This window comes from Xiphophorus maculatus, chromosome 20 (genome assembly GCF_002775205.1).
Source record: "Xiphophorus maculatus strain JP 163 A chromosome 20, X_maculatus-5.0-male, whole genome shotgun sequence".
NCBI classification, from domain to species: Eukaryota; Metazoa; Chordata; class Actinopteri; order Cyprinodontiformes; family Poeciliidae; genus Xiphophorus; species Xiphophorus maculatus.
The window spans coordinates 12201215-12219773 of record NC_036462.1 but is presented as its reverse complement, the minus strand read 5'-3'; the positions used below and the strand labels follow the sequence as shown (position 1 = coordinate 12219773).

At 38.1% G+C, this 18559-nt stretch overlaps 2 protein-coding genes across 5 annotated transcripts in view; both read left to right on the top strand.

Moving 5' to 3' along the window:
• LOC102237275 (guanine nucleotide-binding protein G(s) subunit alpha-like) overlaps positions 1-1981 on the top strand; it is a 31768-nt gene extending 29787 nt beyond the window's left edge. For all 4 annotated transcript variants that reach the window (XM_023325465.1, XM_023325464.1, XM_005805259.2 and 1 more), the window contains one exon: positions 596-1981. In XM_023325465.1, coding sequence (XP_023181233.1) covers positions 596-742 — 147 coding nt within the window. In that variant the 3' untranslated portion in view covers positions 743-1981. The remainder of the gene's footprint in view (positions 1-595) is intronic.
• A 2648-nt stretch (positions 1982-4629) lies between these two features.
• Positions 4630-17962, top strand: ipo9 (importin 9). The gene is made up of 24 exons (XM_014471093.2): positions 4630-4914; positions 8179-8240; positions 8418-8504; positions 8682-8883; positions 9223-9311; positions 9491-9577; positions 10339-10458; positions 10597-10697; positions 10854-10912; positions 11017-11168; positions 11251-11349; positions 12135-12241; positions 12365-12504; positions 12771-12933; positions 13186-13412; positions 13559-13707; positions 13852-13980; positions 14546-14821; positions 15219-15385; positions 15499-15632; positions 15769-15888; positions 16009-16119; positions 16191-16267; positions 17220-17962. The coding sequence occupies exons 1-24, from the start codon at positions 4755-4757 to the stop codon at positions 17328-17330; spliced, it is 3129 nt and encodes a 1042-aa protein (XP_014326579.1). The 5' UTR covers positions 4630-4754; the 3' UTR covers positions 17331-17962.
• The last annotated feature ends 597 nt before the right edge of the window (positions 17963-18559 follow it).

Below are 18559 nucleotides of genomic sequence, written 5' to 3'. Positions count from 1 at the left end.
TATTACTGCGGACGAAGTCCAAATGTATCGGTCCATCTCTCTTTCAATCCCACCATCTCTCACGAACAAGACACTAAAACGGAAACATTTTATTTTACTGTTTAAAATGTCAAGTCTTATTCTAAATAAGCATGTATTTAAAAACTGTTTGAATGTTCTCTAGTAGCGTTTCAGTTAAATAGGATTGAAAGATGAATGTGTACCAAAGCGAATAAACAGTTATGATGGTCATAACTGCATCAAACAAATATTTGGCAATTAAAATCTTAGTAGAAAATAATAATCTTTTTATATAATTAGGTTTACTTTTCTTCTGGTGTTTAATGTAAAACTTTTTCTGAAAACATGTGACCTACTTTTAATGATTTTAAATTTTAGTGCGGTGCATTTTCTTAAGCTTGTAAATCAGCCCGACTTAACACAGTAAAACGTGAAAAAAAATTCAACAAAGTTATAAATTAAATAGTTAAAATGCTTCGGTTTGCATCTTACTTTTGCAAACAGAAGATTGTTTTATCGGAAAGCCCGTTGCATTTCTGTGTGTGGGCTCTCAAGATTCATTACTACTATCCTCATCTTTCCTGTATGTCTTCAGAGGATCAGCACAGCCAGTGGGGACGGACGGCATTACTGTTACCCGCACTTCACCTGCGCCGTCGACACGGAAAACATCCGGCGCGTCTTCAGTGACTGTCGGGACATCATACAGAGGATGCACCTACGGCAGTACGAGCTCTTGTGATGCGCAGCTTCGCCAGGCCCGCCCTACTTACCCAATGACCACCCGCCTCACTCCGACCAGTTAGCCAATCACTTCTTCACTATTACCAAATTCACCTAAACGACCGATGAGCCTGACCTCTCCTTTCCTCCACCTGATCCTCCTGGTAATCCAACACATAACCACGGAAAAGTGGGAAGACTCTTTACCATCGACTGTCCGCCTCTCATTTATACGACCACCCTCTCACAGGTACACATGCACTACAGAATAAGACATTCAGACCCTTGAATATTGCATAATCATGACCCTCTCCAGCCTCTTGCTCTAATAGTTAGCAGAGGGGGGAATCTGCTCACATGCAGGAGTTTATTCACCGCGTGCTGAAGAGAACAGATGGACTCAGATGGTGGCAAGCTGAAACAGAGGAGTGGCTGTCACCTGTTTGATTTTTTTTGTTTTGTTTTGTTTTATTTTCTCCTGTGCCCGGCATGGACAGACTAATTGATTAATGGCTGCCTGCGGACGTGAGAGTGACTCTGAGATGAAGCCACGCTGCTCTCATGGACTGCTCATCAAGAAACTAGTCGAGGAAACACAAGCAAACAAAAAAATATCATACGATGCATAAGAATCATGCATACCAATGAACTTAATGCAGTGCAAAAAAAAATCCAAGCTATATATATAGATATTTATATATGTGTGTATATAAATATGTATATATATATAAATACATATAAATATAAATATTATATATTCCTGTAATAACACAATTCAAGTTTTAAGTTTTTGTTAGTTTTTACCCCATGTTGTTTGTCGGTGTACACAGTGTGTGAGATCTGCCTTTGTGCACCATTTAACCCCCCCATCCCACACACACGCACACACTCATGCACCAACATGTTACTCTACATCTTTGTCCCTATTTACCTCTGCTGCTATTTGTCAACTATTTAACGTGGAAAATAAAGAACAGGTTTGACTTATTGAGGATAAACGGCAACAGAAAATCATGACGTTAAAGATTTGCAGAGACTGGATGCAACGTTTTATAACTGGGCACACACACTCATATACACACACACAGATGATCCTCATCGTCAGCTCCCTCCTTCCTCTCCCCTTGTCTTGTTCTGTCACCTCCTCTTCCTCCTCCCTGCCCGGCTCTAAGTGCGTCTGTCTTTTTATTTACTGCTGGACTATTATTCTTGTACAGACTGTAAAATGTATTATTTTGTACAACTTTATTGAAGAAAAGAAAATAACTTGTAGAAGATCCCTGTGCCTTGATCACGACTGTACGTGTGAAAAATGAGCTAAACATGTAAGTTATGTTTCACTGCGCTGTACATCTGGGCGGGTCGGTGCCGCCACGTCCGGACCAGCTCACCCGACCCTCCGTCCCGCTGCCGCTGCTGAGCGAGATGCGAATGGGGAGGAGTGTTCTGTCGGGGAGGAGGCCTTTCGTCTGTTGGTTATTTACATTGTTTTTCCACATTTTGTTTGTTCATTGATTATTTTTGTTCTTCTTTGACTCCTCTCTGGTTTATATAATAGGAATTTTAAAAAATTGAAAAAAGAAAAATCAGACACACCACTTTAATGATGTGTAGTGACAATACTGACTCCTAACACAATTTTATTTATATATATATATATATATATATATATATATATATATATAGGATTGGATTTGCGGTACACCTGAGCTGGTGCCCAGGTTGGTATTAATTTTTTGTTTCTTAGTTTTTAACTCTTGAGGGAGAGGGACATATCAAGTGGGAAAAGTTTTTTGTTTTTTTTTACATAAAACAAACTGTTCTTTGCCTCTAAAACAGTTATTTTAGTGTTTGGTTCAGTCCACATTACATTCACACAAAGGCTAAAGCAGTTTTAGTAAAATCCAATTTTATGGAGGTTGTGGTGCGTTCTAGTTGCAGAGTTCCTACTCAATCTGGACCCGTTTGGTTCTGATTTAGGGTTTTATTTCCTCACATGGGTAAATATGGAAGAAGAACATGATTATGGGAGAAATATTTGTGTCATTACATTTTCCTTATCCTGTTGTGTAAAGGTTCCTGCTATCCATTTGTCTATTTAGAAATTTCATGCATCGTTCACTTAGTCCAGAGGTCTGCAACTTTTACAATCCTCAGAGCTAGATGAGACTTGTTTAGATCCTCCAATATAACACGATTCTTTAAAAAAGACCCCTTATTTTTGATTAATATCAAGTTCAGGAATTTTTTAAAGGACCCCATTTTCTGTTTTTAAGTTTTAAAATTAAGAAAATCATTCATTCGTCTAGCTAGCTAGCTGTTTGTCCCTTTATCAATCACCCATCCAGCTAGCTATTATCTAATCTTTCTTTTCATCCATTCATATTCTCAGTTTGTAGGTTCCGTTAAAGAAATTGTTTATAAAAGGAAAACTCTGGAAGAGACAATATCTACTCTGCCAAGGAGCAGCAAAAAATAGACAGGATAGGAAAGCACAAATCTAAAAATAAACACAATCATCACTTAAACACCAAGTCAGATTGCACATAAAACACCCCTTTAAAAAAATCTATGTAGACACTAAGTAAAAAGTAAATTACAGTAATTGGTCTAGTTAAAAAATTATTTTGTAAAGCTGAATCAAATTAAAATTGTTATGCATTTCTATATTGCTGTAGTTTTAACTGCATGACCAGGAACTAAACCAGAAGTCCGATTTTATCTTGCTACTTTTATCAGCCACATTTTGCTGAAATGAGGATCATAAACAACTACTGTGAATAGAAGAAATCACTGAACTGCTGCTTCTTGTTGCACTTTGATCAGAATCTGTTCGGATCAATAATCCAGTTGTCTTTCATCAGGTAAAGACGGCTCTAGAAGAGCTCAAACTTCAGATGACAAACATTAAAGTGCTGTAATATTAATTATTATATGACTTGTTTCAAACCAACACATTGCTAAATCATCTGGCTAGCTTTTGAGACTCAATTCACCATTTACTTTTGAAAAAGTTTGAAATTTGATTTCAATATTTTCTAGATCTGGATAAGATTGGAAAAAGAAAAAGAGGACGGTCACATATTTGTATTTTCAAATTTTAGTCCCTGGCCCATTGTTTGAAGGTATTGTCTTCCCTTCATATTTTTGCCTCAAACTAATCTTTCAGTAAGTCCTTTCTTTGTCACATCCATAAGTCTGGAAGCTGATGATCATTTATGTTAGTTCAATCCTCAGTTTACTCTTTCTCTTTCATAATAGGAAACCATCAAGAGGTCTGAAAATATGAGTTTAGCTGCTTTAAAAAACATCAGATCAGGCCTTTTCTGGCAGCATAAAATGCATTAAGCAGAGATCCGGTGATTCTGCAGCATAGCACCACCTATTGTATTAAAAGAGCAACGTTCATCTTTCCTCCTGTTCTAAGCAGCCCGTAGGAGTGATGTATAATAACTAAAGCACTTTTGATCAATTGCTATATTCACATTTGTGAAATCAATTGGACAAATCTGCGGTCTATTTGTTTTGAGACTTCAATTTTGGTTCAATAAGTAGAAAAAAGTCAACGTTAGTGGTTTTTTCTCAACCAGTTTATATATTTTTTATTTAACCATTATTTCACCAGGAATTCCTTGAGATAAAATCTCTTGTTCAAGAGAGACTTGGCCAAAAGACACACAGTTATAGAGTATACAAAACAACTATTAAAAAGGTATACGTTTTAAAGTTTTTACTAAAGGTTTCTGTGTGGACTACTATTTTGCGTGTGACTTATACTTTCCAGATATTTTATTAACTAAAACTATAGAAATACTGCTTTTCTAAAGCTCCTCGTCAACCGCTCCGGTAGAGGGCGCTGTAGCTCAAAAGCGCATCCAAAAAACGGAACGACTGAATAATGTTTCCTCCAGCAAAGCCCCGCCTCTACTTTTCCATGCATTGGCGCGCTCGGTGGCCGTGGCTCTTTGGCTCCGCTCCTACCCGGGTAGCTGAACTCTCCATAGCGGGCTGCGAGCCTAGACATAGCAGGTATGAGTGGTGCGGGTGACGGTCGGGCCGTCCCGGCTGTCGGACCCGTCCAGCAGGGATTGAAGGAGGCTCTGATTGAGACGCTCACGGCCATCCTGTCTCCGGTGCAAGAAGTGCGCGCCGCCGCTGAGGAGCAGATCAAAGTGCTGGAGGTGACAGAAGGTGAGAAGTGGCCGGATTATAAACTACACCAATGTTTAACATTTAAGTGTTGTAGCTTCTTTCGTTATGCTGGGTGCTGGTTTATTCTTTTCTTCAGTGAACTAAGCTAACTGGACGGACTCTTCCAGGCAGCTAATGTTAGGCCATGTTAGTAGAAGTTATTAAGGACTAAATTGGTCTAAGAGCTTGTAAACATGCTAGTTATTTCTAGGACTCGTTGTGATCGTAGTTGTTTTTAGCCTAACAGATTGAAACAGCCCACAGCTAGTGTTGTTACAATGTAATCATTAGCGCGACCCTAGCTTGAGAGTTAGATACGGCACATGTGAGCGAGGCTGAAGTTGGTATCCAGTTTGGAGCTTTCAATAAAGGGTTTAAGGGCTCTGAACCTTTTTTATTTATTTAAAACATCTGAAGTAATATGAAATGGTAATCTTCTTTTCAAACGGACTGAACTGATTATAATTACTTGAAAACGAAACCTTATGTTTGAAACTTTTATTAACCATATTCCACATTTTAAGAGGCTGGTTAATAGCAGTTTTTTTCCATACTTTCCAGCTTTCAACCCACAAAATGTAATTATCTAACTCTAATCTAAAGGCATTTAATTTCCCTTTTTGTGTTCTAAAAATAGAGTAAAGGTTTTGCAAATCCCAAACTGTTGGAAAACAAATCTTTGGTCAGTGTAGAACATTTGGTTTCAAATATGATGGGGCATTTACATTATTATAGTTTTCAACAGGGGCTACACTTTATGTAAGGTGGTTTAAATGTCAAAAGTAAAAGAAAAAACAAATAAAATAATGGGTTCCTCACACCAAATTATGTTTTAGTAACCTGTAATCTGTGCAGAATAATTCAATTTTTGCCGGACTTGTCAAATCACCATTTGACTAACTGCTAAGTTAGTTTAAATGCCAAAAAATAAATTGAAATCGCATATTTGAGATTTTACGAATGTGTTAAAGATTTTATAAATACTTAAAGTAGTTGAAATTATCTGGCATTGTGGAGGAATTTTGCTCAGATTTGCTCAATATTTTGTATTATTTTTTTAAATTTATTATCATTTTGACCTCAAAAGTGGTCCAGATTGATTAAATGTGAAATCATTTTTTACTGAAGTGTAGCGGATGAAGCTTCGATTCAGAGGCTAACTTCAGTGTCGTCACATGTAGAATCTGTGGCTGTGGTTCACTGGAGCTCGGGCTGAATTATTAAATCAAAAGAATGGTCAGCGCTTAAAATAAGCAAAGTTTTAGTTGGTATTTGTTATATGGTGACTTAACCAACGTGTTCAAGCAATTTTATAATCCATATAACAGCTGTTTCACTGCCAAAGCAACTCGTTTTCAGTTAGTGTTCAGTCAGTGTCTAAATTAGTCATTTAGATCCATTTGACAGATTTCCCCAGCTTCCAGTGGAAGGGGGGAGTTTCCCAAATATCCCGCATCTGAAGCTCCCAGCTTCCTGCAAAAGCAACATCTGAGTCCTAATTCAGATGCTTCACCAGTGAGATCACATGTTTTAAATGTGTCATTGTAACAGGAGAGGTGAAGTTGTTCCAGCTTTTCTGATGAATGTTTCCTGCTTAAATTGGTGACAAATTATTCCTTAATTTTCTCCTTGAGCTACACAACCTTAATGAATGTTTAATTTTCACAAAAACCTGTTTCTCAGTTTACCGGTTTTATTTATAATATTTGTGACTTCATGAATTCATCTACTTAAATAATCTTCCTTTATCTGGAAGAGGAACAAGCCCACAGCATAACAGGGCTCCCACCGTGCCTGTTACAGTGTACATGAGGTGTTTTGATATATGTATTTGTATGACATCAAACCCACTTCAAGTATTTGGGGCAAAACACAACCACTGGTAATGGTATCACAGTCATTTTTTTTTTTTTGTTAAAACACATTTTTCTGGACAAAATATGCTGTTAGTTACTAAAATTAGTCTCAATGTGAGTTTATAAAGTGATTTCTATTTTAAAGCATTTTACCCATCTGTTTCAGGGATGCCAACAGATTTGTCATCTTCTGTAGAGTAAGTGTTTCATGGTCAGTAGCTAACGCTCTCCATCTGACCTTCTATTGTCCAGCAGTAATCGTGCTGCTGCTGAAAAGTTAATTGAGCGGGCAGTGAGCGGGCGCTGCAGCAGCGCCGACCCTTTCCGCAGGCCTCTCTCTCTGAGGCCGCAGCTCTGCAGGACTGTCAGCACTAACATTGTCTTCTGGCGCCTGATGTCACTTGGTGAAAGCCAGCTAGAGGTGGAGCTGATGAGGTTCATACTCATCCTGAATTGAACATTTTTCTCTCATTCTGCATGCTTGCCATGCCAGGTTGGAATCAGTCGAGTCGGCTCTGCAACCTTTACAACCTGACGAGCCTTTTCTCCTCTCAGGTTAGCCTAGAGAAAAGCAGTTTAAAACTGCAGTTCTCATCTGACGTTTTGAAAAAGAAAGGGAAAAAGAAACATCATTTTAGATGTATTCTAGTAGTAAATTTGGTGTCACTTTTAACAAAACACTTTTTTTCCATTTTTATTTAAAATAAAAACAAAATTTTGCATGAAAAGGATGTTTATTTTTTCTCGGTTGGACTTAAAATGATGTGAAACCTAAAAGCACATAGATTCCAACCTAATGACAAGAAAAACAGAAGTAAAACATATTAGTGGTATCAGTGAGGACATTCAATGCAAATATTTCAGGAAAAACTGTTAAAAACTTGCAATTGTTATATTACCTGTAGTTGAAAACATTAGTTTGTTTGTTATTATTTTAACAAAAGTTATTAAGAGCCATTGTAGAAGATTCACAGAGCCACAGATTGCAGATTGCTGCTTTTAGGTACTGATTTTAGTGATTAACCAAGTAGTGGCAAATGGTGCCCATCCTTAATTTTTGTACAAATGCTCATAAAAAATCTCACCATGTTTAAATCTCTATAAAACCTGTTATTTATTTCTGCCACTTTAAGCTTCACAGAATTCAATTTTAGTTGGTATTTTGAAATGATAATTAATCTTGGTGTCAAAGCAGGTCCTTGTTGCTGCAGTGGGGTGTTATTTAGTGTTCGCAGTGTTCAATAAGTTACATTTTCTGCATTTGTGTAAATGGAAACTTCTTAAATATCATTGTCTGTTTGACCTTCTACTTACTACATTTCCTGTTTGACATGGTTTGAAACTAATTTGGTCTTATTTATAAGAAGTCAATCTTACCAGCAGCATAATTGATGTTTTTATATTCCAGAGTTTGGTGTCCATCTGGCAGAACTTACAGTTGACCCTCAGGGAGCGCTTGCCATCCGTCAAGTGAGTACAACTAAGAAATAAGCAGAAGACCCATGGATTTTTTTACACATGCATGGAAAGTTCATATATTAAAATCAAGTCTTGTATTCTGTTTGTCATGCTGATACTGATTTGTTGTTTCTGTTTCCCCGTATGGGAACTTTTTCAGGTTAACACATATTGGGTTTGTGTTTGCAGTTAGCATCTGTCATCCTGAAGCAGTATGTGGAGACTCACTGGTGCGCCCATTCAGAGAAGTTCAGGCCTCCTGAAACCACAGATCAGGTAAACGTTCAAAGATGGTTTAATGTTCTTCAGACTAGTTTCAGCCCACTCATCCACATCAGAAGCCTGCGGCGATGGTTCTTAAAGATATCTCAAAGTATTACATTAAAATCGGACTCCTGAGTGATTTAAAGCCAGACCTTGTCAAGCCCATCTCCTCTCATCTTGTCCCATCAGGCTAAAGCCGCCATCAGGGAGCTGCTGCCCAGCGGCCTGCGCGAGTCCATCAGCAAGGTCCGCTCCAGTGTCGCCTACGCTGTGTCAGCCATCGCCCACTGGGACTGGCCTGAGGCGTGGCCACAGCTCTTCACCCTGCTGATGGAGATGCTGGTCAGCGGAGAAGTGAACGCAGTTCATGGAGCCATGAGGGTCCTCACAGGTATCTTAAAAAAAATTCTTTAGACAGTCACAGCTTGGTTTAGTGTAAAATTTCAGTGGTCTGTTAATCTCTTCAGGCTGATTTTATTGTGTTTGGACATTATGTTTATTTGTCTATTCACTTATTTTATATTTTTTTCTCTTTTGTCAGACTTCAATCTATGCAAAATATTTTTTAATGATGAAACCAAGTATTTGGAGAGCCTATCATTGGATAGGTGTTGCTAATCAAGCTCATATACATTATTTGTAATAGTGAAATTCCAAAACTGAGGCTGCATTTAGAAACTAATAATTTTTTCTTTAGTTTGAATTTTATTTTGAATGCCCTCCTTTCCAGAGTTCACTCGCGAGGTGACAGACACTCAGATGCCTCTGGTGGCTCCAGTCATCCTACCTGAGATGTACAAGATCTTTACCATGGCTGAGGTGCTGAAGCTGTATTATCAATTTTATTTATGGAACCAGTAAGCTAAAAAAAATGATCACCTGCCAATAACCAATGCTTTCCTTAAGTTAGAAAGCATAAGATCCTTTCTAACTTAAGGATCTTATACTTTTCTCTGTGCGGTACGGTACTTCTCCCTCATGTTTGCTAATAATTTCAGGTTTACAGCATCCGTACCCGTTCCAGAGCAGTGGAGATCTTCACCACATGTGCAAACCTCATCTGTGCTATTGAAGAGCTTGAAAAGGTGAAGCCAGTTTCACATCAACACCTGTCTGATTCATGAAACAAAATATGATTTCCATTATGCATCATGTTTTAGAATTTTTCTTTCTTAGTATTTCTAAAACATTCTTGTGGCAAATATTTCAATCAACCCAGTTTCTTTGTTTTTGTTTTTTTCTGAAAGTCACAGCAGTAATTAAGCCAAAACAGTATAAAAAATAGATACATTTTGCATTTAAGAAAAAAAAAAAAACGTCTATAAATATGTTCAACCCAGATCTCCTTAAATGGGAGTTTTAGCTTCACCTGGTCCAAATTCTGTTTAAAAAAATCTTCTATTAAGTATCTTTAGCAATCCAATTACTAATTGGTTTGTCAAAAAAAATTAACGGATTAGCCCTTTGTTTCATTTCATCGCGTCAAGCAAAAACACCTGAGTTTTTTCTTTACATGTTTATGTTAAAAGTATTTTCTTTAGCTGCAGATGCTTCCTTTGCTACAAATGATCAAGTGTTCACTTAAGGAATGTTATTGCATTTTAGGCAGTAACATGCTTACTTTCTAATAAATAAATAAATTTATAAAATAAATTATTAGATTATTTGCATTTTTTAAGATATTTACAATATTCTATAAAAAGGAAAATCTTCAGACTCTGCCAGTTATTTTTTAATGCGATTGTCAGAATAATCAGTTATTCTTATAATCATTTGTTGCAGCCTTACTTTTTTTCAGATACATATTTATTTGTGACTCATGATAACTCTGTGTATTTATATTTAGGGTGCTGCTAAAGCGTTGATCTTCCCGGTGGTGCAGCAGTTTACAGAAGCGTTTGTGCAGGCTCTGCAGATGCCTGATGGACCCTCGTCTGACAGCGGTCTCAAGATGGAAGTCCTGAAGGTGAGAGGTTGAGAATGGAAACCTCTTTGTTACAGATGTTTGTAAAGGCTACAAGAAAGATATGTTCACATTTTTTTGTTTTATGTTCTTACCAAAGGGTTTAAGCTGCTTTTTTGTTTTGTTTTGTTTTTTTCACAGGCAGTAACGGCTTTAGTGAAGAACTTCCCCAAACCGATGGTTTCGTCTATGCAGCAAATATTACCCATCGTCTGGAATACACTGACTGAAAGTGCAGCTTTATATCCCTCACATCACCAGATCTATGTTAATTACTGGTTATAGTTTTTCTGCTAATAAATCTGTGCTTTTTTATTATTATTATTTTAAATTTTAAAATCAAAACATCTAAAAGATAAATATTTTTTCAGTTTGTTAGTCCTTAGTTTTTAATTCACTTATGTAAGAACTGAAGTCAACTACACTGAGGAAGTGGACGACCCTGTTGACTCAGACGGTTAGCAAAATCCACATCCTCCACTCTATTCTTTATGTTTCCCTATTTCCTCCCTTCACCAGTAATTCTATATCAACGTTTTTATCTTGTACTATTTTTTCCAGGAGAAGTTTTGGGCTTTGAGAATCTGGTGTTCAGCATCTTTGAGTTTGTCCACACGCTTCTGGAGAACAACAAGTTCAAGAGCACAGTGCGGAAAGCTCTGCCAGAGCTCATCTACTACATCATCCTGTACATGCAGATCACAGAGGACCAGGTGAGGAACCACCGACATGTAATTCTGCCAGATCCTGTGAGAAATCATTTTGTCTTGACTGAACGGCGCTTTCTATGATTAGGTCAAAGTTTGGACGGCAAACCCTCAGCAGTTTGTAGAGGATGAGGATGATGACACTTTCTCCTACTCTGTCCGGATCTCTGCTCAGGACCTACTGCTGGTGAGCTTCACCTAAAACAAAGAGCTTGTGGTCAGCGGTGGTCAGCTGCAGTTCAGCCTGTCCATAGGAACAAATTATACTCAGATTATGGACAAAAAATAGATGTTTGTTGCATTTCTCTTGACTTCTGTTTCTCAGGTATGAGTTAAACTATTCTGCGTAGGACTGAAACAATTAATTGTGATTAATTGATTATTGAAACAGTCATCAATTAATTTAGTAATAAATGAATCATTAACTGTAGTATACAAACTCTAAAAAGGCAATTTTGCTGAAAGAACAACGTAGTCTGAGCTGTAATTAAGCTAAAACTGCACAAAAATATATAGATCATGCATTTCAGATTTTAAAATACTTTTTTTGTTAGTAAATAGTAGAATGGGTTGAGCTTTTTGCATATTGAAGTTTTTTTTTTTTTTAAGCTGCAAATGATAAAGTGTACACCAAAAAAATGCTATGTTGTTACATTTCAGCAATAAAATGTTTTTATTTAAAAACAAAAATATTATTAGAAATACCTTTGAAATGTATTTTTGAAAGCTATTTCTAATATTAGCATATAAATGATTACATGCAAAATGTGCCAATTTACTTTACCCAATGAATCGATAGAATAATCAATTAATAAAATTATTGTAGTTGCTACCCCACAAGAGAGCATTTTGAGTTGCTCTCTCAAAACTCATCCATCTCCTTCCATCTCACGGCCCAGACCACATCTCGGCAGGCCGTGTGTGTGTGTTTGTGTGTGTGTGATGGTGCTAAAGGCTCACTTGTTGTTGCAGGCTGTAGCTGCAGAGTTCCAGAATGAAAGTGCAGCAGCGCTGGCAGCAGCTGCAACCAGACACCTCCAGGAGGCAGAACAAGCTAAAAACGGTGGCAGTGAGCACTGGTGAGGGGAGAACAGTGACTCAAATGGCTTTTAGTTATGAAATGTATTCAAGTCATTGCATTCAGGTAGAGTAAGGGAATTTGTTGTTCATATGTTCTGTTTTTTTTTTGTTTTCCTAACTAGGTGGAAGATTCATGAGGCCTGCATGTTGGCCCTCGGTTCAGTCAAGACCATCATTACTGAGAACGTGAAGAACGGTCGGATTCAGTTTGACATGCACGGTTTTCTGGCCGGCGTCATCCTGGCTGATCTTAATCTCACCGGTGAGAGAGTCAGATATGTGCAGACACAAAAAGAGGCATAACATTCTTGTCATTGTTCAATATTAAATTGTATTAAACATTTTCTTGTTTTAGATCATTTTCCTATTTTGCTATTGTTTTTTTTACCCCTTTGTTTTATGTTAACAAGAAAATAACTTGTTGCTCTGTCAAAAAGAAAAGAAATAACTTGGATCAACTAATGTGCTCCCTAAAGTTGTTTTTGTTTTTGTTTTGATTTTTTTGTCTTTTGTTTTCTTGCTCCTCAGCTGCATCCCCGTTCCTTCTGGGCCGCGCTCTGTGGGCGGCCAGTCGTTTCACTGCAGCCATGTCTCCTGAACTCATCCAGCAGTTTCTCCAGGCCACAGTCAGCGGTCTCCATGACAGCCAGCCTCCATCCGTCCGCATCTCGGCGGTCCGGGCCATCTGGGGGTGAGCTCACTGTTTGCTGTGGTTTAGCTTTGGATGAGCTCCTGATAACGTCCATTTACCATCTCTTACTGGACCTTGTACAAGTATATACAGTATATCATATCAGGATTATAATCTCTTATGTAATTCACAGGGCTTTTAATGTGATGGACCAATACATGGTAGTGCATTGTTGTGAAGTGGAAAGAAATTGAAATCTATGAACTATGTACATTTTTATTCATGCCTTGCTGTTTTTTGTTGTTTTTTTAGTTACTGTGACCAGTTGAAGCTGTCGGAGAGCACACACATCCTTCAGCCTTTCCTCCCCAGCATACTGGAAGGACTGGTTCAGCTCGCTGCCCAATTCAGCTCAGAGGTGCTCACACTCGTCATGGAGACGCTATGCATCGTCTGCACCGTGGACCCGGCCTTCACCACCAGCGCCGAGAACAAAATCTGCCCGCTCACAATCGCCATTTTCCTCAAATATAACAATGGTACTTCTGCAGCTCCTTTGACCAGAATCACTTCCTGGAATACCTTCTTCCTATTAACCCAACTTTATCTCCAGTACACTCAGTTTTAATCTCTATTTAAGGCTTTAATCTTTTAGAAGTGACCTTTTCTTGTCTTTCCCCGTCAGACCCCGTGGTAGCCTCCCTGGCTCAGGACATCTTTAAGGAGCTGGCTCAAATCGAAGGCTGTCAGGGCCCCATGCAGATGCGACTCATTCCCACACTAATCAGCATCATGCAGGCTCCACCTGATAAGATCCCCTCTGGACTCTGTGCTGTAAGTGCAACATATCATTAATATTATTTACCTGCAGAGGTTGTGTTAAGCAAATGTCTTCTTTATTTCTGTTGTTTGATTCATTGGTTCTTTCGATGTTTTGATTCCTTGCAGTTGCACTCACTTATTTCTTTGTCTCTGCAGACATCAATAGACATTCTGGCCACAGTGGTCCGAAACACAAAGCCCCCTCTATCAGAGCTGTTGGTGTGTCAGGCCTTTCCTGTGGTAGCTCAGTGTACCTTACGAACTGATGACCACACAATAATGCAGGTAATAAAAGCTTCATATATTCAAATATATGTAGATTTTTTTTTCAAGCAAAAATTTGAGTTGCACGTAGAGTTTTTCATCAGTACGTTCTGAGACTTGAGGCAGTTGAGGCTACCTGTAACTAACTGCTAATAGACTTGATAGCTAGATAGTGAGCTTTTTTGCTCTATTACAGGTAAATGCAAATTTATCACCAGTTGTCTGGACGACGTTTTTTTCACTACTCTCTCACTCATATTGTCAGTCCATTCAAGGCTACGTGCATTTTGTGCAAAAAAATCTTGACACTGTGGGTGTTAAGGATGTAAAGAGCCAATTGTGGTGTGAAAAGGACAAAGCTGCCGGCAAAAACACAAACAAATCCAGAAAATATACATTTTTGCAATGCTTGATTTTAATACAGCAGGATCCTCCAACCATTCCTGATATTTTTAGTTTTTTTGGTCTTAGATTTCATTTAAGGTGGCATTAAAAGGTCTTAATTTTGACTTTTTGAATTCTGGTATTAGAAGTTGAAGCGATGAGTAATCAGGGAATTTTCTCATGTTTCTTTCCATCTTGCCAGAACGGAGGCGAGTGCCTGCGAGCGTATGTCTCTGTCGCCCTGGAGCAGATTGCCCAGTGGAGGGACGAGCAGGGCAACAGCGGCCTGTGGTACGTCATGCAGGTGGTCAACCAGCTGCTGGACCCCCGGACCTCTGAGTCCACGGCGGTCTTCGTGGGACGGCTGGTATCCACTCTGATCTCTCGGGCTGGAACGGAGCTCGGGGACCAGCTGGATCACATCCTCAGAGCCATTCTGAGCAAAATGCAGCAAGCCGAGGCTCTGAGCGTCATGCAGGTAGGGAGCAGAGATGGAAAGACAGGCTAATGTCAATAAATCAGAATTTCAGCAGTTCAGCTCAAAAGCCGAAACTTATATAGGTTGATTACACACAGAGCATTATATTGCAAGCATTTTTAAAATCTTGATTGTTATGGCTGATAGAAAGTAAAACCAAAAATAGTGTTGCTCAGACAAAATGTTACAGTAAGCATATTTTTGGTTCAGAATTATCTTACTGTGAAGTATTTCCATGTATTGGACAGAAATAGTCACTGTATTGAATTACTGAAAAAACAACAACTTTTGGCCATTTTCTCATTAATTGAGATGCATCTATATTAGTAGACATTCACTGTTTTTTTTTTTTTGTAGTTGCCTTATTTCCTGATCTGTCTCCCTTCTCATCCTGCAGTCTCTCATCATGGTGTTTGCCCACCTGGTCCACTCCCAGCTGGACCCTCTGCTGGAGTTTCTGTGCAGTCTGCCAGGACCGACGGGAAAACCTGCCTTGGAATTCGTTATGACGGAGTGGATGAGCAGGCAGCATCTTTTCTACGGACAGTATGAGGGTAAAGTCAGGTCAGACGACTTTCTTTTCTTACATATGTTTTGGGTTTAAGTGTGCTGGGACTTCCCTTATCTCCCCTTGCCTTCCTCAAACTGTCTCCATCTATGTGCTTTTATCCGTGCAGCACTGTGGCGCTGTGCAAACTTCTGCAGCATGGCATAAACGCTGACGACAAGCGACTTCAGGACATCATGGTTAAGGGAGAAGAAATCTACAACCCTGAAGATGGCATTCGCACTCGCTCCAAATCTGCCAAAAGTAAATCTAAACTATTGAGAAAGTTGAGGGACAATAAATTTTAATTTTTGTTGCACATATTTTTAGTTTTGGAAGGTAGTAAATTAATTTTTTGTTGTCTTATTATATATTTGTTTTTGATGGTTGATTTTTATAGACCCAGAACGCTGGACGAACATTCCTTTACTTGTGAAAATCTTTAAACTGATCATCAACGAGTTATCGACGGTGGTGGAAGCGAACGCCAGCAGGGCGAACGCTGTTGACTGGAGTCAAGGTGAGGAGTAGCAATGAAAATAGTCAAACCTCTACTGAAAATAAAAACAGTGTTTAGAGTTTTATGTTACAACATTTTTCCCAGTAAAATCTGCACGACCGTTTTCTGTTTCTGTCTCAGATTCCAGCGGCATGTGGGACGACCAGGAGGACGGGGAGGGAGAGGATGATGAGGAGGATGAAGGATTAGCAGGGCAACTGCTTTCTGATCTCATTTCATCTAATAAATATGGTAATTTATTTTTTTTGAGTGCCTTGGTTTTACCTGAATTTACGTTTTTAATACTCGCATTATTTTGACAGATGACGATTATTATGAGGATGATGAGGAAGATGATCCAGACGCATTGAAAGACCCCATTTATCAGATCGATCTGCAGGTACATGCTCACTTTTTAATACAGTTAATTTGTATTAGAGACGCATCGATCCGGTATTAGTATTTGCATCGGTTCCGATATTGAAAAAGAAAATCCAGATTGGGTGTTTGTGAGAATGAGCCTGATCCATAAGCACAAATCTATTCAGTATAATTGTATGCTATGTTCTGAACGAATTCATGCTTTATTATTTATTTTACATTATCTTTAGAATGCCTAATTGAACTTTCTGAATCGTTTGAAAGTTTTTTTTGCTGTTTGTTTTTACACATTTGACCAAGATGGTACACATGTTGTTCTTGTCAGTATCTTTTCTTTATCATTTATTTTCCATTGACTGTTATATTCCTATTTGCACTGACTGAAAAAAATTAAGTTGTTGTTTTTACATGTTTGACTAAGTTTGTGAAGCTATTGATGTATTTAATTGTGCTGTTCTGGAGGAGAGTCATCAAATAATTTTGTAATTCAGTACACTATGTCTGTATTTAAAAAAAAAAAAGAATGTTGTACATCAATTCAGCTCTGTTTATCTCTATTGGATCAGTATCGGCCGATTCTAAACCTCAGATATCTGTATCGATATCAGGAGTGAAAAAAGTGGATCAGTGCACCTATAATTTATATGTTTCTGTCTACTTGTCTAACCTGTCGTCCAGCCATCTAGAGATGATCTTTTCTGATTAAAATATTTAATTTTGACCACAGTAAAAAGTGTCTACCAGTGATTCATAGTGGACTTTAGTATTTACACTTTGAAACAGCCCATTTAAATTGACTGAAAATTCTGGAAATTTAAATCTACCAAGACAAAATTTCAAAATTAAAATTTTTTTTTTAACAGAATTTTTTTTCTTGTGCATAGTTTTTTAAAAAAAAACCAACTGAATTAATAGTTATTTAGAACCATTTATAAAGATTTCTCTTAATACTCCACTCTTTCTCTCCTCAGGCTTACCTGACGGACTTTCTGACACAGTTTGCTCAGCAGCCATGCTACAGCATGTTCTCGAACCACCTCAACAACGCTGAGAGACAAACCCTGCAGTCTATAGGCCTGTAGACGTGCTGTTTGATACTCCAACTCATCTTCCATCACCACCCTGAAATGTCCCTCTATCGCCCTGTGACATCACTCATGATGAATTTAAGACCAAGTGAAAGGACAGAAGGACAAAGCTTGATAGAGGCAGGAGGGGCACAACTTGGAAAAGAACTTGTGCATTTAACTTTGACTTCCTTTTTTTACTTCATGTGAATGATGAGATGAAGGACCTTGCCGACGCTAAGAGGTTGGACAAGTCTCATCGTAAAAGGTCAAACATACTCTTGAAGATCTTCAGTCTGGACAAGAAAAGGGACAGAAGGACTAATGAATCTCAATATCTGGGCCGACTGTTTGTAATTTAATCTATCGTATTTGTGTTTCTATCAGCAGTGGAAATGCAACGTGGTAATTTCTTCCGAAAGACTTTACACTGGCCGAAGGAAAACTAACATTTTAGTGGGGGAGTCTCTGGTGGCCTTATATTCCAGAAAAACAGTGACTGTTTGACAGGAAATGCAAAGCTCTTAAACCAGCTGTCATATCTCGGGGTTTGGTGGGAATTGGGGAATTCACACTGTTGCCATTTTGAATCAATGCCTTGTCATTTCATTGTATCTATTGAAGTTTAGAATAAAAATATTTCTAAATAAAAGTTCTTAGCAGGAGATTATTACGAGTTTGTTTATGTGTTAGAATTTGAATTTTGTAAACGTCTATCTGGAAAAATATGCAGTTGACTGAATACAATTACATTTTATGGTGTTTCTAGCTGTTTTAACACTTTTTTGGAACATTTCAAATGGTCATTAAAAAAAATTACTTGATTTGTCAATGTTGCATTGCCATGGTGCAGCAATATATATCTGATACAACCCCTTCAACTCCTTTTGATCAATAGTTACACAATCAAAAAGGTGTCATCTGGCACCATGTTTTTCATTGAATTCTTTATTTGTCTTTATCCCATACTTTTGACAGTTTATATTGTTTGGCTTCACAAGAAAGAGGGTGTTGTGAAGGTAAAAATTAGACCGCTAAATCATCCGTGAGGACGGGATGAGAAAAGAGAAGATGCGTTCAGGATAGCTCGAAGTCGTAAGCTACACCTAGCCATTTAACATTATTTGCTAAATACATTGCCTGGGAGGTCCAGTTTTTGCACAAACGTTATATCTGTAAATATATTGTATTATAAAGTTTCTCTGAGAAATTATAGCTTTATTCATACTAAATGTCCTGATAAA

Excerpts from the sequence above, each read along its gene's own strand:
- ipo9 (XM_014471093.2), top strand. The coding sequence starts at position 4,755 with ATGAGTGGTGCGGGTGACGGTCGGGCCGTCCCGGCTGTCGGACCCGTC. Across the intron at positions 8,505-8,681 it reads CTCCTGAAACCACAGATCAG|GCTAAAGCCGCCATCAGGGA; the intron begins GTAAACGTTCAA and ends TTGTCCCATCAG. Across the intron at positions 11,350-12,134 it reads CTGCTCAGGACCTACTGCTG|GCTGTAGCTGCAGAGTTCCA; the intron begins GTGAGCTTCACC and ends TTGTTGTTGCAG.